Source organism: Pungitius pungitius, chromosome 5, assembly GCF_949316345.1.
Source record: "Pungitius pungitius chromosome 5, fPunPun2.1, whole genome shotgun sequence".
Lineage (NCBI taxonomy): Eukaryota > Metazoa > Chordata > Actinopteri > Perciformes > Gasterosteidae > Pungitius > Pungitius pungitius.
The window spans coordinates 2,282,658-2,300,390 of NC_084904.1; the positions used below are offsets into that span (position 1 = coordinate 2,282,658).

The 17,733-nt window shown below is 45.2% G+C and overlaps 1 protein-coding gene across 6 annotated transcripts in view; it reads left to right on the forward strand.

Annotated features, from left to right (window-relative positions):
* Positions 1 to 17,733, forward strand: part of aopep (aminopeptidase O (putative)) — a 59,833-nt gene that overhangs the window by 22,574 nt on the left and 19,526 nt on the right. For 5 of the 6 annotated variants that reach the window (XR_005121073.2, XM_037482038.2, XM_037482037.2 and 2 more), the window contains 6 exons: positions 2,801 to 2,903; positions 3,051 to 3,158; positions 3,717 to 3,760; positions 5,440 to 5,500; positions 8,798 to 8,860; positions 9,833 to 9,919. Coding sequence is in view for 5 of the 6 variants with exons in the window: in XM_037482038.2 (XP_037337935.2) it covers positions 2,801 to 2,903; positions 3,051 to 3,158; positions 3,717 to 3,760; positions 5,440 to 5,500; positions 8,798 to 8,860; positions 9,833 to 9,919 (466 nt within the window). In the remaining variant the exon portion in view is untranslated. The remainder of the gene's footprint in view (positions 1 to 2,800; positions 2,904 to 3,050; positions 3,159 to 3,716; positions 3,761 to 5,439; positions 5,501 to 8,797; positions 8,861 to 9,832; positions 9,920 to 17,733) is intronic. The other variant, XM_037482040.2, reaches the window with a different exon arrangement.

The following is a 17,733-nucleotide window of genomic DNA, read 5'->3' on the forward strand; positions in this document are numbered from 1 at the left end:
AACATTGATGGAGAAGGTCAGACTATTTCCTTCAGAAAGACCCTTGGTTAGCTAGCTCATTTAAAATATCTTAAACTTAAACTTTTTTGACACTGCCTCTTAAAAGAATCGGAATCGAGAATCGCTGGGAACCGGAATCGAAAACCAGGAATCGAAATCGCTCAAATTCAAACGATACCCAACCCTAGTTGTTGGAAGGTCAGATGTAACCTGAACCCTTGTTTGTCACTGCTTGGTATGGCTCTGTTTGACCCGACTTTCTTTTGTTACCAGATAGCACCCAGTGTAGGTGGGATTCTCAGCTGATCGCCGTAGTAACGGCATGAAACTGCCCTGATTTTTCCTTCAACGACACTCGTTGGATCACTTGGCGGCAACCAAAACAGAAGAACCTTTTGGGGGACTTGCTGTAGTTTATCGAACTGCCATTGGTTTATAGGGTTGTTATTTTGGTACCAACCCCAACGTTTGCTCTTATAAAAGCTAAGATCACCGTTCTAATGTGCAACAAACTGAATTGTACTGGACTGGAGTGAACTGCAATGACCTGGAGTGCTTGGTGGAAGGGTGGCGTAGGGTCCTGATTTAATGCAAAGTTTCGAATGCTACTTTTTGATGTTGGCTACTCTGGGGAAACATAACACGAGTAAACAGACACACACTTTGTCACAATGCACACAGAGAGAAAATGTCAGAGAGGAACTGCTGAAGGGAAAGGGAGAGCAAAGGGATGCATGGAGTGATACGCTCAATATACACACACGAGAGCACACACACACACATGAAGGCTGAATGGAAGATTGTGCTTTTCCAAGTTCAGTGGGTCACACTGGACACCTGATCCAGCAGGGGCCCCAGGGGCCACTGTTTATCTGTTCATTTCAGATGAGTTCTATTTAGGGAAACCTGGGCCAGACACCGCTCTCCCCCGCTGATTCACTGGGCTTCTGGGAGCACTGCTCCACCTTATCCAGTTCCACAGTCGCCCTATTGTAATTTGCCTGGATATGGCTCACAGAGGGTGTGTACTCGTGTATGTGCGCATACGTTTTACATCAAGTTCTGTCAGTAATAGCTCCGGATTTCCTCCCGCACTTTCTCTCTCTCGCACTCTCTCTCTCTCTCTCTTTCAATCTCAGACACATGTCCCTACCGCCGCACACACACACACACACACACAGACAAACACCTTACTCCTCGCGCACATGGCCTACGAGCCAGATAAGAGCGCCGTTTATTCTGCAGTACATTGAGCTTTTGTGGGATTCTCCAAGGCAGCGAGCAGCGACTCCTCTTAGAGCATGTGGTAAATCATCCCAGACAAAGAGGGGTGGCAAAAGCCAAAGATTTATACATCCGTACATCCCTCTTCTGGACAGCGGGAAGGGTGGAGTTCCTTTGTGTAGCGCGGCAGAAATGGATCAACATCTTTCCTCGCAGCGCTGGGCCGCCAGTATCTGTGACACAGGAAAACGACGCATTTTCTTGTTCTGTCATTGTTTTTATTCTGTCGCCCCTCTCCCCCCCCCCCCCCCCCTCTCTCTCTCTCTATCTCTGTGCTTCCCTGTCTGACACACATTTAAACACACACACACAATTTCCAAGGGATACCGCACGTCCTGCGGTTTCCCGAAAAAAAGTAATTTCATCTTATCAGCAGCAACAGACAGTCACGGGCTCTTCGGGGAGGAGAGTGGACAGGGAGCACGTTTTAAAAACGATACAAAAAAGGGGTGAGATGTGCGGCCATGATACACTGAGAAAATGTAAAAGGGCCGTTTGTCAACAACTAAGACGTGCTATTTAAGCCCACAGGATGTGCCTGGTTAATCCATATGTGCACTGTCTGGATCATCATTTTGACAAGTAGCCTTAATCTAAAGACACCGGTCTGGCATCACTACATCCATTTAGGGTGATTCCTAAATGGATTTTCCCAAATTAAATTCATTTTTTCTCACATGAGTAAAGTAGAATTTCCTGTCTGCAATTTCTCCTCCTCCCGTTTTTGTCTTCAACTTTATTCTGTGTTTTAATGAATCAGATACAATAGCCATATTTTGAATGTTGTTGTCCCGTGTGTGTGTGTGTGTGTGTGTGTGTGTGTTTTTGTGTGCCCGTCCTGTCATGGAGTGGCCCTGTGGAAAAGTGCTCGCCAGTGATGAAGGGTGTATTGATTTGTGGGCCAGGCGCCGGGCGTATCGACTTGGCAGGAGGGTGATCCTTCAAGGCCTTCCTATTGGCACACTGAGTTAATCTGCTCAGCCGGATCAATACCACCTAACTGAAACTATCATCGCAAGGCATCCCGCGTCAGCGCGCAGGATGTTTGCCTTTTATTGGTTTCATGTGTGTTTATGTGGGTCGAAGGGATGATTTGTATCTGTGTGACAGGGGAAGCCTGGACCTGGAGCGCGCCCCTTTTGTGCCTGTGGACAGGGGAAGTGTTATATGTCCGTTCACTGAGTCATGGGCAGTGAAGTCAGAGCGCGGCACCGTGAGGTCATATAAACAGTATAGCGCGCTATTATAAACCTGCAGCTTGATTTCCCGGCAGACTACGGCGACTTGGCAACGTGTTTGCTATTGAGAGCCCCAGCTGAGTGGCTGGATTTATTGTGGCTCACAGCGCCCTGTAGAAACCTGCAACTAAAAATGCTTTGGCTGTCTTAACCATCCCCCCCATTTTCTGTGCACCTTTCGGATGTCTTTTTTTTTCCGTCCGTGCCCAGTTGCTAAGCTGTCTTTTCTCTCTCTCTCTCTCTCATTTCGATTACCTGCTCTGTGGGTCCTCCTGCAGACCTAACCTGGAGAACACCGGTGAGGTCGGCGAGTCTGGCTCCTCCACTATTAAACATGCCCTCAACCCGGACAAAATCTTCATGCAAGTCCACTACCTCAAGGTGGGATGCGTGTTGGGATCCTGTGTCTTTGTTGGATGTGCTTGGAAACGCATCTGTAATGCTGATCGATGTAGCTGCAACGTTTCTCTGTATTGTCCTTGACGGAAAATGCATTGCCTCCTTTATTTGTCTTGTTATTTTCTCCAGGGTTACTTCCTCCTCAGGTTCTTGGCCAGTCAAGTGGGAGACAAATATTTCATCGACTTCATCCGAGTGTTTGTGGAGAAATACCACGGGCATCTCATTTTGTCTCAGGTGAGGCTGTAGTGTAGGAAACATTTAATTGAGTTGAATTTTGCTGTTTACTTGCAGCTCCTCGGGAGGCCGCTAATAAAAACTGAGCTCAGGTTTGAACTATTTAAACATGACCCTCTCTCCAGGGCTCTATGTTATTTCCATAAATTAATTGGGAGACTGATGCGAGCTTGATTGCCACTCTGTTACAATAGTTGTAAATTCTCCAGCAGCGTTTCAAATTGATGGCCGCACATCAGCTCAGACACATGATGTTTATCCTGCTGGGGCCATGAAGCTGAGTGATCGCACCTGCAAGTCGGTGTGTTTGTGTGTGTGCGCCCGCGCGTGTGTGTGTGCGTGCATGCGTGTGTGTGTGTGATATGTGACGTGCTCCACCTGGCTCCTGTTTCTTCAGTGGCAGGCTGCGTCTTCCCACTAAATAATGGATGTAACACAAACACTGTTTAACCTTGCACCGTAGATTTAAGATCAGCTACGCCTTTCTCTTTCTTTTTTTTCTTTCTCTCGCACCTCTCTAAAAGCCTTGATTTCAGCGTGTCGTTTTGTTTCTGACAGGATTTCCTGCAAATGCTGCTGGTTACATTTCCCAACATGGAGAGGTATGCAAGTGGCTATGAATAATGCTTTGTAATTCATGAATAATAATACATGTCTAGACCCATTTACATCACTTTGGCCTTTGCTCAAGTATCATTATCCTGATGTCCAGTTCCAGACAAATGAAAGATATGTTATTCATACATTTTCTGTTTAAATTTAGTATTACCATTTTTTTCCCCCCCAACAGATGGGAATTGTCAGTGGATTTGATGTCAAATATATCTGCATGTTTTGATTTGGCCTCTCTTCTTGGTCCTGCTGTAGAAACATGACGAGCTCCCAAAAGCTCCCAAAAGAGATCCTGTTAGAGAAGTCTCATCCACTCTCAGATTAATTGAAGTGAATAAGGATAACTGCTCCTCCTGCTCTCCTCCTCTCTAATTCTCTCTCTCCCATTTTGCACTTTGGTAATCATTCACTTCTCTATTTCTCCTGATTGCTTCATTAACCTCTTCTTCTCTCTGTCTCTCTCTACCTCCCTGTCGTCTGTCTTTCACCTTCTTCTTTTTCTCCGTCCCTTTGATTTTTCTCTACCCTTATTTACCTGTGTGCCCTTCTGTCTGCTCTCAGTGTTGTATTTTTGCCTTTTCTGTCATGTTGAGTGTTCCGCTGGACCAGCACAGATTGATTGAATTAAACCGGGGGAGTTGGGCACGGTCAATATTTGGATCCGATGCCTCTTTCAGTAAACAACCCGCTCAAAGGTTCGCGATAAGAATAGACAGTCACTTGTGCAGGGTCATGTATCCTGCCCATTCCCTGACTAAATGTGGAACATTATTATTTATTTAAAAATATAAATAGCAATTAAAAAACATATAAAAATCTATTCATTCATCGAGTCATGCTAAAAGGAACTATTTTCCAGGCATCACCGTCCTTCTGTTTCACCACTATGGTTACTTACCAACAAAGATGCAAAGATCAACTTGATAAAACTGGTAGATACACGTCTCGTCTGCTCTCGTGCAACGCAAAGCTTCTTCTATCCAGTCCCATTACGAAGAGCATTTGATAGGCCATGTGGTGTATTAACTGTATTAATCTTTTGTTGCTCTTACAATGCGCACATAATACCATGTAATCCCGCCTTATGCTCTCTGACTGCTGATGCGGCAGACGACACCACATGCCAAGCGCTGGAGCTCTTCTAGTACGCAGCGGAGTACGGACTCCAAATCTTTTTCAGCGCTACAAATCAAAGTTGAGGTGACTCCAGATTTCTCCAGCGCTCCAATGAAGAGTTGAAGCCCACCAATCATGTATTTGTTCACCCTGAGAGTTGAAAGGCAAAAGACGAAAGAAAGAAGAGACATTTATTGATACTTAATGTGTATGTTTGCACATTTGACATTTTTCAAAGCAGTTTCTGTCCATGGTATATTCTTTTCATGTCACTTGAGCCTCTCCTGAGCCGCACTCGCACCATAATGTGCACATGCATGCTCCGTGTAAACGCACACCTATAAACCCAACGCATTGTCTGCACAGGCTTGTTGGCTTGTTGGACCTTGGGTGTGGCCCTCTTTTGGTTTAAGGTGTTTCCCGTATTCTCAAGTCGGCCGTGTGCCCAACAATGTTTTCCCAGAGCCATGTATTCATAGGTTTTCTTGGGCAATAACAGTCATTGCTATGATAATAGGATAATACTAATAACGCTTGTGCCATTGTGTTCCAGAAAAGGCCTCACCCTCCGTGCTATTTATGCTGACTGGCTCGATCGACCGGGAATTCCAAAGGTATGAAAAGTCTTGCTTTTTTTTCTTTCTTTTGATATTTACTATAATATATAATTTCATATGTTGCTTGAAGTCTATTATACAAAATACTCACAGGCCTAATTATCAAGTTAAATGTTAAACTCTTAAATCGATCGTTTACCCTTGAGTGTAATGTATAAAATTGCATTTTTCAATGTTTGCATAATTAGAAAAACTTTCAGTAGTGCGATAATTCAGTGCTATTGATTTTGGACCAATGGTCCGGTTTGTTATTTGTATTTTCCACGGAGCTCCGATGCATCATCTGTTTCACTATAAAATAAGTCATTGCTTTAGTCATGGTCCTCCTCCTTATTGTTTCTTTATCATATGAGGTCATGGAAAAAATGATCACACAGCTGTCCAAGTCAATCGTTTCATACTTGGCACATGCATGCACAGGGGGATATTTTTTATAGTGTATACTCCTCAGTGTGGGTTTCTGACTATGAAAGAGATTAGTTTGTAGTTTTGGTTTGAACCTGCTGATTGCAAAGCTTTGTCTAAACTTTAATTACTCACTTACTTTATTTTCTGACTTAATAAAAGAGATCCAGACCACTCCCATATACTTCTGCTGCCATAGTTTTTCCTCTTTGTCGATCTAAAGTGCATCGAGACTTTTGTTTGAGTTTTCTTTTTCTCCTTCTGTTCTTACTATGTAGTGGACCATACTGACTTATTCATCAATGTAGTTTTGTGATCATTTCATCGACATTTTAATGTAGGTTTATATGTATATATATATATATATGTGTCCCAGTTTAAAGTTTCTGCTCTCAGCATTTGCTCTTGAACGACGCGAGTGGCCTAACATTCGTCTCACTGTTTGCCGTGAGTGTAAATAGCTGTGTAATGACGCCGTCATAATGGCAATTATGTCTCATATTAGAAGTAAGATCTCTTTTTTAGCAGCTAAATACTACAGATTAAATGATGTGTGGCCACTAGCCAGCAGGCGTCTGGGAAATGCTAGACAATGATGATGATGGCGGCGTGTTTGTTGCTCAACGTGAGGGACGTTTTTCAAATGGGCTTTCGAAAAGGAAATCATGATGACATTGTGATGATGAACTGTGAGGCATCACTGGTTTGTTTTTGAAAGTGCTGCAGTTCTCTTTTATCGTTGTGACGTTGGATTGTTATCATCCCCCGTTGTTACTGTATCTTGAGGTGAGCAGAGATTCTCTGCCCGGGCTAATTGAGAAAGACCCACGGTCATAGATAGTTGGCTTGCGAGGCTCCCACAATGAATCCACTTTAACGGCTTCTTCAATGCTCCCATCGCCATAACAACTTGATCTTAATCACCACAGTGTGAATGTGCATTTCTGGGTTTCTGCACTCTGTGTCTGGGAATCCTCACCTTCTAGATTATGTGATGATGTAAGCGGAGCCCTTTTGGTGGGCCTCTGAGGGTGGGAGGAACCGCGTAAAGGGACCACTGTTTTCTCACACCTGATTGGGTGACGGCTAGAGTGTTCTTGCAGAAGCTTTTCTTGTGTTTGATGTGCCAGTCACCAGCTAATAGGATCAGTCAGATCGATGGAAACCTTTTACCGAGTGCACAAGTGCTTGTGCATTATGTACACGAGACACAAATGCATTTTTAAAGTCTCTCCCTACCTCCCTCTCTCCTCTCGGCCTCCTATCCATCGCTGGACAATGCTTGAATTGGAGAAAGGCAGGAAATGCTTTGGCCTAATAATAAACAATGACATTCACTGTAAGAGATGTGGAATGGGAAGGCCAGAGCCGACCTATTTTAGACCTCAGAGTTTAGTTGAGCATGCACTCCCTTTGGGATGATGGATCTAGGCTGAGACTTTGTTTAAATAAAGGCTACCTTTGATTCACCAGAGCTTTCTGCCTGATACCTTCCCTGAAATCCTAGAAATTACATTAGAAATGTACTTGTTTTACCTTTGTGCCCTTTTGTCAGCTCATCGCTGCTAGTTTAAACAGCTTTACCTGTTGTTTATTAACATTAGACCCTTTAATACCTTTTTAATACCTTTTAATACCAGTTTTGGTATTAATACCAAAACTGATGCAATTACTCTTTGGTAATGACCTTTGATTTTACATCTACATCTATTATATTTTGAAGAATAGCCTAAATAATTAAACTTAAAAACAATCGCCAAACTGTGTGTTGAAAGATGATGGTCACGCTTCTCATGCAGGTTTATGAGCCAGAGGTGTAACTTCTAAACACGCAATCTGATGTTGATTCACTAGAGAGACACTACACGCCGGACGAAGAGAGCTATTCGGGGAAGGGTTGTGGGGATCTAGGCTGCAAAGGAGCAATGTGTGGTATCCGGTTACACAATGGCAATTTACTGCTTCAACACTCTACTACATTTGACACAGCCCACAACACCTCCCCCTTCTCCGTACCTCAGTGGTCCCCCCCCCCGCCCCCCCCCCCCCATCTCCTTGACTTCGACACACATCTTCATGCTATTTCTGCCAGAGTACCTGTACAATACTCAGAGGCGAGTACTCAGGCATGCTGTTATTGAAGGTTGTGTGTGGCTATGGCAACGCCAACAGCATTGCATTGAATCGCTGCATGGGTGTGCGTGGGAACGTATGTGGAGTGTCTACCCGAGATTGTGTAATAATAATGCTGTGTCTCGTGTGTGTGTGTGTGTGTGTGTGTGTCTGTCGGTCTTTCGTGTCTGTCTCCCGACGGCGTCCTTTTCCCCCCCCCAACAAACATACAACAACGCACACCCGCCCCCACACAACCCTCACCATCATCTCTCCGATATGTGATTCACATCACTCGAGCAGTGGCTCTGCTGAAAGCCTTAATAAGGTTACAGAGTAAGTGCTCTGTGTTGTGCCTTCTAGCTGCTCTCTGTACGTGTGTGTGTGTGTGTGTGTGTTTGCACGCATGGCTCTTTAGGTGTGTGTGTGTCATGTCTGTGTCGTCTGATGGTGGAGGACTGTCTGTGAGAAGGACTGAGGTCACTGTCCATCCTTAAATTTCCACCTATTGAAGGATTTTCTTGGCGCTCCTCGTCCTACTCTTTTTTTTTTTTTTTTTTTTGGTCTTCTCCTCTTTTCTCTCATCCTCCAGAGTCAATTTGCGAGTTTCCGTCAGAGGAACAAGTGATCGGGCTCCCACCTCCTCCTTCTCTCCTCTCACCCTCCCCTTCCTGCTTGGCTCTCGCTCTCTTTCTCTCTCTCTCTCTGCAAAGCATTCCACTCTGTCCCGATCACTTGCCCCCGGCTCACTGCCTTCCCTCCTTCTGTGTCGTTCAGTGGCTGTATGAGAGGAACGCCGTGTGGTCAGAGGCGCGGCTGGTGGAAGAAGTCAAAGCAGAGGTAAGCGCTCTCCCGTTCTCTCTCTCTTTCCCTCTCTTCTCTCTTTTTTTTTTCCCCCCACTCTCTTCTTCTGGTCTTCAGGGAGTGGCAGACAGCTCTGAGATTTGAAATATTGCCCCTGATACATCTTGATGAGATGGTCCTTTGATTCTCTCTTTTCCCTCCCGCAGTTATTTTCTCCGTTCTCCGTATCATTTACATGCTCCGTTCCATCTCTTATCTCTTATCTCTGCCTCTCTTCTGCTCCATCTACCTCGGTTTTGCTCGTTGGCTGCCTGTATCAGGCTCTCGCTCTGTCTGCCTCTGAGTGAAGTGCGGCACACAGCGCTGTGCATCTGTTGCGTGTCATTCCGTGCTCTCTTATCAGATTTCCCATTACGCTCCCAATCGCCTCGTCCGTATTTTTTTTCCATTCATCTCTCTGTTAAACTGTAACAAATTGGGAGACAATGCCCCTCAAATGTATTCTGAAGACCTTGACACACAGAAGAATGACTGAGTGACTTTGCATCTTGGTAATGACTCGTCCACTTCATGTGCTGTTTAATGTACTGTTGCGACAGGAGAGCTAAACTGAAGCAGAGATAGTGATTGGCTGTATAATGGAGCTCTATGGTGGAGGGAGTCACAGCAACATACTTTCACTATTACCCTTTTGTCTCAGTTTTCACGCTTGTGTTGGAGTGTACGGAGCGCTGAAAGGTTGTGTGTGTGTGTAAAGTGCGTCTGAAGTCTTTTTATATTGACTCGCTGCTATCAGAGGTGACCGCTCACACTTTCTCTTGCGTCCTTTCCTCCCTCCTCAACCTTCTTTCATTGTCTCACCTTTCTGATTCCTTCTCCGTCCCCTCCGCTGTTTCTCCGTGTCCCCGTCGAATCCCGCTCACTCGAAACCTGCCACGTTGTTGTCTCTCCGCCTCAACTCTCTTTTCCCGCCTTCACCACCTTGCAACCCCATTCTCCCTCCTGCAGGTTGGAAAATGGATTCTCCTCAGTCAGAGTCCTCAGGGGAAGGGCAGAAAGCGGAAGAGAACAGACCCCAAGGTGAACTACAAAGAGGTAGGAACCACTCTGCTTATTAAGACGTCTACCTTCCTGCTGCTCTACTTTGGCTCTGGGGAGTTCTCTTTTGGAAACCTTGCTGTTCATTTGGGGTTTTCTTCATTTGAATCACCTGTGAATCATCAAACGTTTTTGTTTATCCGACAACATATTTACCCCCCCCCTCCCCCCCCCCCCACTCTGTTTATGTCTGGTGTCTACGCGAACAGACTGCCCTGTACTTGCTTAAGTCTGTGTTTACCTCAAGTTATGTCACGCATATATTTAACCTTTTAAGAGCGTGCGTACATCACATAGCCATGGCCAGTGTGTGTGTGTGTGTGTGTGTGTGTGTGTGTGTGTGTGTAGGACCTGCGTCTGTGTTTGTCCGTGGCAACATTTAGCCTCGACGTTCTGGGTCTCAATCCGGCCTTGAAATCTTTGTTACTTTTTCTCTTTCAAACTGTTTCCTGCCAAATAAAACATACCCAAGAGATGGTTGTGCCTGTGTGTGTGTGTGTGTGTGTGTGTGTAGTGCTAATTAGTTCTCTCATGGGATGGCTAATCCCCCTCCACCCAGTAAATGACACACACACTTGCACACACACGCCTGCATCATTAATGAACACACACTGATCTATAAGCCACTGAGGGGCCAGAAGTCATTAGCTAGCATTAGCTAGCAGCAAAGCAGCTTTTACATATCACTATCAATATGCAGATAGTAGAGTAAGGGAAGCATTTGCAAAGGCTCCATTTACTTTAACATTTTACACTATCAATAAGTAAGGTAAGTGCCCCTGTATCTTCACATAAAAAAACGAATCATTACCAAATATATTATTATATATCAAGTGACTTTTCAGGAATTTACGTTTTCCCTCGACACCAAGTTTGCATCACAGCTTTCAGCAGATCAAATGTATATATTATTCATAAGCAAAGCTGTACCTGTTTAACCGGTGCCTGCAGTCTAGGGACTATTTCATAAATCCTTGCAACATGATTTTTCTGCATTAGATTCCCTACAATTACTGTGCTGCAATTTGGATCGCTCACAACTTGAAATGAAATGCCTGTAGAGTCCGCAGCCGGTGCCGCCCCCCTTTACACCACCTGATACCTATCGTCTGGCATATTTACAACGTACACACTCCTACACACAAATACACTTACTTCTAAGGGGCAGCAAAGGGGCCTCTTCCTGTGAGGGGGGGGGGGGTGGCACAGAGTGCTGAAATCAGCCTCATGAAAGAATAGCCAATTACTGTCCACTTGGTCATACACAATAGTGAGAAAAGGGAGGGAGGGACGGATGGACGGAGGAAGCGAGCTAGAGGGTGGGCGTGGGGTGTAGGGGCCGGGTTGTGGGAGGTCAGTGTTTGAAGTTACACCATAAAAGCCATCCTGAAAAGAAACCCAAAGTGACCCCCCGCCCCCCTCCCCCCCCCCCGCACCTCCCTTTGCATCCATCCCTCTCCCCCTGCGGCCGAGCCCTCACCTCTCTGCTCCTCTGCGTCTCCATGCCCTCCCTTTGTTTCCGTGTACAGCTGGGCGCCCCGTGGATGGGCCAGGTGTATTTTATATTTCTCCTTCATGTACTTCAAACGTCACACAGCCCGATTTCTGCTCAATCCCTCTTTTCATCTGCCTCTCCTCCCTTTCTCTTCGCTTCTTGTGCGAGGCTTTAAATCACGCAGCAGACCCCATCAGTAACGGAGGAGAGAATAATGGGTGTGGAGTGGTTGGGGGGGGGGGGGGTTAAAACACAGGAGACAGGAAGACAGGGAAGTTTGGAGGAATCCGAGATGAAGATGCAAATAGAGCAACGAGAGTGGAATGTGAAAAACAACACTCGACGCCACCGCTGGGCATTGTGCATCCCCTGTGGTTATGTTTTAGATCTTTTCAAATTGGAATGGAAACCTGGATTCAAGCCACAACATGAAGCAGTTGGTTGATGAATACAAATTGAAAGGTATCATTAGAGGGGTTTGAGAATGAGTAGCTGGAGGACTGACTGTATGGAAGGCGAAAGGTGAGAAAAAAGTAGAGCAAAACTGAGCGCAGAGGATTGGAGTAAAAGCGGAACTAATGGCGTGTTAGAAGTTTTGAGATTACGAATTCCAGCAAGGTAATGCATCTGCTTAGGGAATTTGAGGCATTAAAGAGCAGAGTGGATATTTTTCAGGACATTTGATACGCACACAAGAGATGAAATATCACTCAACTGGTCAGACGATTTAAGCTCGGTTCGGCAGAGAGATGGTGAGGGAGGGAATAGAGAAGGCAATACTTTTAGTGGGAGGGAATTAGGCTGAGCCAGAGTTGCATTAAGCACTAATGACATCATGGATGATTAAGGAAAATACACACAAACACATGCACACACACACACACACACACACAGACTCGCAGACTCACAAACCTAGAGATGCAAACAGTGGAAAGAGCCAGACACCCCCCACAGAGCCGCCAGAGATCTGGTCAAGTTTAATAGAGCCCAAGTTTATTACCAACTTCCCGTCGTCTTGGTTTTCTCTGCTACGTTATTGATCCACATGCAGCTTTAGACCGCGTGTGTGCATGTGGTGAGCGTGCGCGTGTCCAGGTCTGCAGAGGGATATTAGTCACGCCCGCATGGTAATGGGCCTCATTTTGCTCTCATTTTCATCCGCGGTCTCCTGTAATGAGACGGTCCGTCTGCCCCTGCTGATCAGGACAGGAAACCCCGGAGGGTAAAAGACCTGTGAGTAGCAGGAGGCCGTGGCCAACTTTTTTGGCAAACACGCTCCTTTTGTTCTGTTGAAGAAGCTTTTTGTAAACTGTGATTTATCTGGGTTTTGTATTAATCAAATGGGCTCTTGTCCTTTTATCCCAGGGTTCATGGAATGGGCTCAAGTGTTGACGCATGCGGCAATTCTAAAATAACAATTATTTCAACTCTTACACTTCTCACAAGGGGAAAAATAAATCAGATTTAGTTGGAAGGGTTTTATCAGGAAGTTTAAAATGTTCCATCTCCTTTTGCCAGGGTGCAACTGACTATCTACACTCACCGGCCACTTTATTAGGTACACCTGTCCAACTGCTCGTTAACACTTAATTTCTAAGCAGCCAATCACATGGCGGCAACTCAGTGCATTTAGGCATGTAGACACTGTCAAGACAATCTCCTGCAGTTCAAACCGAGCATCAGTATGGGGAAGAAAGGTGATTTGAGTGACTTTGAACGTGGCATGATTGTTGGTGCCAGAAGGGCTGGTCTGAGTATTTCAGAAACTGCTAATCTACTGGGATTTTCACGCACAACCATCTCTAGGGTTTACAGAGAATGGTCCGAAAAAGAAAAAACATCCAGTGAGCGGCAGTTCTGTGGGCGGAAATGCCTTATTGATGCCAGAGGTCAGAGGAGAATGGCCAGACTGGTTCGAGCTGATAGAAGGGCAACAGTGACTCAAATAACCACCCGTTACAACCAAGGTGGGCATAAGAGCATCTCTGAACGCACAGTACGTCCAACTTTGAGGCAGATGGGCTACAGCAGCAGAAGACCACACCGGGTGCCACTCCTTTCAGCTAAGAACAGGAAACTGAGGCTACAATTTGCACAAGCTCATCGAAATTGGACAATAGAAGATTGGAAAAACATTGCCTGGTCTGATGAGTCTCGATTTCTGCTGCGACATTCGGATGGTAGGGTCAGAATTTGGCGTCTACAACATGAAAGCATGGATCCATCCTGCCTTGTATCAACGGTTCAGGCTGGTGGTGGTGGTGTCATGGTGTGGGGAATATTTTCTTGGCACTCTTTGGGCCCCTTGGTACCAATTGAGCATCGTTGCAACGCCACAGCCTACCTGAGTATTGTTGCTGACCATGTCCATCCCTTTATGACCACAATGTACCCAACTTCTGATGGCTACTTTTAGCAGGATAATGCGCCATGTCATAAAGCTGGAATCATCTCAGACTGGTTTCTTGAACATGACAATGAGTTCGCTGTACTCAAATGGCCTCCACAATCACCAGATCTCAATCCAATAGAGCATCTTTGGGATGTGGTGGAACGGGAGATTCGCATCATGGATGTGCAGCCGACAAATCTGCGGCAACTGTGTGATGCCATCATGTCAATATGGACCAAACTCCCTGAGGAATGCTTCCAGCACCTTGTTGAATCTATGCCACGAAGAATTGAGGCAGTTCTGAAGGCAAAAGGGGGTCCAACCCGTTACTAGCATGGGGTACCTAATAAAGTGGCCGGTGAGTGTATATATATATATAGATATATATTTTATATATATAAAACAGAGCATAAAACATACAAAAAAGAAAAAGAGCAAAAATGGTAATTAGAGGATACAAATGTAACCCAAACAAAAGATGCGTTCAGGCGTTCATAATTTAAGCAAAGCATGAAATTGGATCAATTCATGTCAGTTTTTAAAATATATTCAATAAGTTGATCCGATGATGATAAGGGATTAGTATAGTTCTTAATGTTGTACTCAAACTTGTAGCGTAGTCCTTTGAATACAGTATAATAAATGCAGTATGGCACATATTGAAGGCTTTAGTGCAAATGTGATAAGGTTCTGTAAATAGAAAGTGTTTACACAGCTCTTCCTCTGGATAAACACATCCGGGAAATGGTGTAATCCTGAATTCTTCTCATTCCTACAGAAATCTTTCTGCCCCACACTATTTTTAACCCGCCTCCCTTAATCTAAGGCTGCACAATTAATATTTCCAACCAATTTATTTTAGTTCATATGAGATTATAAATATGAATCTCCAAAAGTACGATTAACTAAATCTTGTAGTATCTTGATAGTATAAGCCACTCTTAATCATTTCAGTTATTAAAATATTCATTTTAAAACCTATAATAGGAGCACATGAATACAAACATTAGAATCGCTGTACGCGCTCTGCGCAAAATGCGCGTGAGACTGTTAGTACATCCACGCTAACTTCACAGATGCAGCAGAGATGGTGGCTGATGAGCCTCCATTTGCACCTTCATGGCAGCCTGCACCGTCTTGGTGAAGGCCCCGGCTTACTGTGAGAACCTTTTGTGTTTGCCGATATAAGTTACAAAGATCGACCTCAGCAACTACTTACAGCTACAGTGAATGCATTTATGTTAACTGCACACACTAAGCATCTGATTGAAACAATTCCTGGCCTTTAAGAAGTAAAACGAGTATCTATTAACAACCCTGCCTGATGAGTTCTCTTAAGAGGTATCCATTCAATGTTGGTTTATTACCAACGTTTGGTGATTAGTTTATTATACTTTTTACAAGTATTGCTCAACACATTTCATGCCTTTTTGATTATGAACCAGAGAGATTACACCAAATTAGAGACAGTGGAGGAACCACATGAAATATGGGTTGTGAACTTGAGGATGGAGAAACGGGAGAGAAAGCAATGTGGAAATTGCAGTTTGTGTGGTCAACAGATTAGATCCCAACCCTCGTCCAGCATTAAACGGCAAAGACTTAAATGTGCTGTGTGTTCATGAATGATAAATTAGTAGCTATAATAACAAAGTCTCAGTCTGTTCAACCGCTTCCCCTCCTCCTGTTTCTTCATAGGCTGACCCCTACCCATGAAACAAAGCATATCCGTTGCGTAATGGTGTTTTTGTGGAATCTGTTTCGGTATTTTTGGCAATGCTAACTCCACCCCTGAGCGGCAACGTATCTCACATCTGCTTTCCATACGACCCGGTCTTCATATCTCCAGTGCACCCTTGGCTCCTGGTTTTTGCCGCTCGTGTTCTGCCTCTCTCGTTCCGTTTCTCTCTCTCTCTCTCTCTCTCTCTCTGTGTGATTTATTGGAAATGAATCAGGTATGAGGGAGTAAGCCCGAGGAGAGATGGGAACATTCAGGGAAATGGCTGTTTCCGGCCAGACTTCATCACATCAGGATGGGAAATAGTCGGAAGTGTGTGTGTGTGTGTGTGTGTGTGTGTGTGTGTGTGTGTGTGTGTGTGTGTGTGTGTGTGTGTGTGTGTGTGTGTGTGTGTGTGTGTGTGTGTGTGTGTGTGTGTGTGTGTGTGTGTGTCCATTAGCAGACTGACTGGGGATCAAGGGCTGCTCAGGCACTGAGTCCACCACTGTGAGCCACAACCCCTTAATTGTCTTTTAAATGGAAGAAAAATTGCAAGACATACAGAGCTCAAGAAAATAATCCACCCCCATGGCTTTATTGGAATATTTGAATTGAAGTATGACTTGCGGTTTTATTGTGTGTCTATGGCTCACGTTCATGGGTCCTGTTGCTGTGCCGTACCCCCCCTTTACCTGGTGATCGAGGGTTTGTGCGCAGCAGTCACGCTGGGAGCCGTTGGGTGTGAAGGGCCGTGCCGGTTCTGATTAGAGACTGGTTTCAGGTGACCGGTCAAGTAGCAAGAGCGTTGGGTCTCTGAACCCGCATCGCGAGATCCGTCCAGGCTGCTTTGGCGACGCTCGTTTCGACAATAGAGACTTCATGAGGCGAGGCCAAAGGGGTGAGCTGCTGTTGTTGCACAAGTAATGGGTTTCCAGAGGAACAGGTGGATTAGTGCAGCAACGACAGCCCTGGTGAAGAGGGAAATGAGCAGTTTTCAGCCCATGAGCTTTTCCATAGTTGCCAACAGGAAATTATTATGGCGCAAAGAAGAAGCTTTTGTAGCTTATTAGCTCTGTCGCAAACATGAGCTTTTATCCAACCTCTTCTATTGTAGTACAAGCTGCTCACTGAAAGAGGAATCATTTGCAGACATTCAGGCACGGCTCTGGACAGACACAAAGGCACACGCTCACTGTACTATTGCTACACAGGAATTCCTTCCTTGAGTACACTAGATAAAGGTTCCCTCAGGGCTGAGCTCGGGTGAGATAGTCAAAGAGAGAGAGAGAGAGAGAGAATCTGAGGAGAAAGAGATGAGAGAGGGGCCAGAACATCCACAGAGAAAAAAGAGCCGGAGTAAAACAATCGATCAATGAAAGTATCGGACCAACTTTGGGATTTTTCTGGTCTGACCGCTGTGAAAAAAGTGCTGACCAGAAGAAACCCATCGTGTGGGAATCAAGGGATCGGTGTGGCAAACAACTGTCGTTTGATCACCGTTGTCTCACACTGAAGCTGCATCAGCGAGCCGTCGATCCAGCGTCACCTGTCGATGAGACGCGTCGGTCCACTTGTGTTTGAATAAACATCTGTACGGTATTTGTATTGTAGACAAACTAAGGCAGTGATCTGTGAAGACTACTGAACACTGGTGACTGCCGATGCTCCCTCCACACATCACCCCAGAGTTTAACACGATACAGCTGCATAAACTGACTGGAAGTCAAATGTACACAATATCTGTATCTGTGTATATGAGTATTTTCTTGTTTGATTTGTCGTGTTTTTTTTTGTAGTTCTGTCCCGTCCGTTTTTTAAAGGCGTCACAAAAACAACGCAAAACTGGGCTGAGTGAAAACATTTTTCCCTTTTTGATGGGTAGTAAAAATCAAAGAGAAATTCATCAGCGGAGCAAGTGTTCGAGATGGGGGGAGATGGCTCCATCGGTGTTGTGTTAATGAGGGAGATCAACACAGAAGGAAAGTGAGAGGGAGAGAGTGCCAGCGTGTATTTGTCTCATTTATCACACAGCGGCAGTTCTGTTTTTCGGGGTCACTTAAAGCTCGCAGCCTGTCTCATCTCCTCTGGGGACTCCCTGTAGTCTGCGTGCATGAGTGTGCGTGTGTGTGCGTGTGTGTGTGTGTAGCTGTGAATGGGGGGCATACGTTTAAAAAGAGAAGGGCGGAGGGTGCAAAGAGATCAACAGC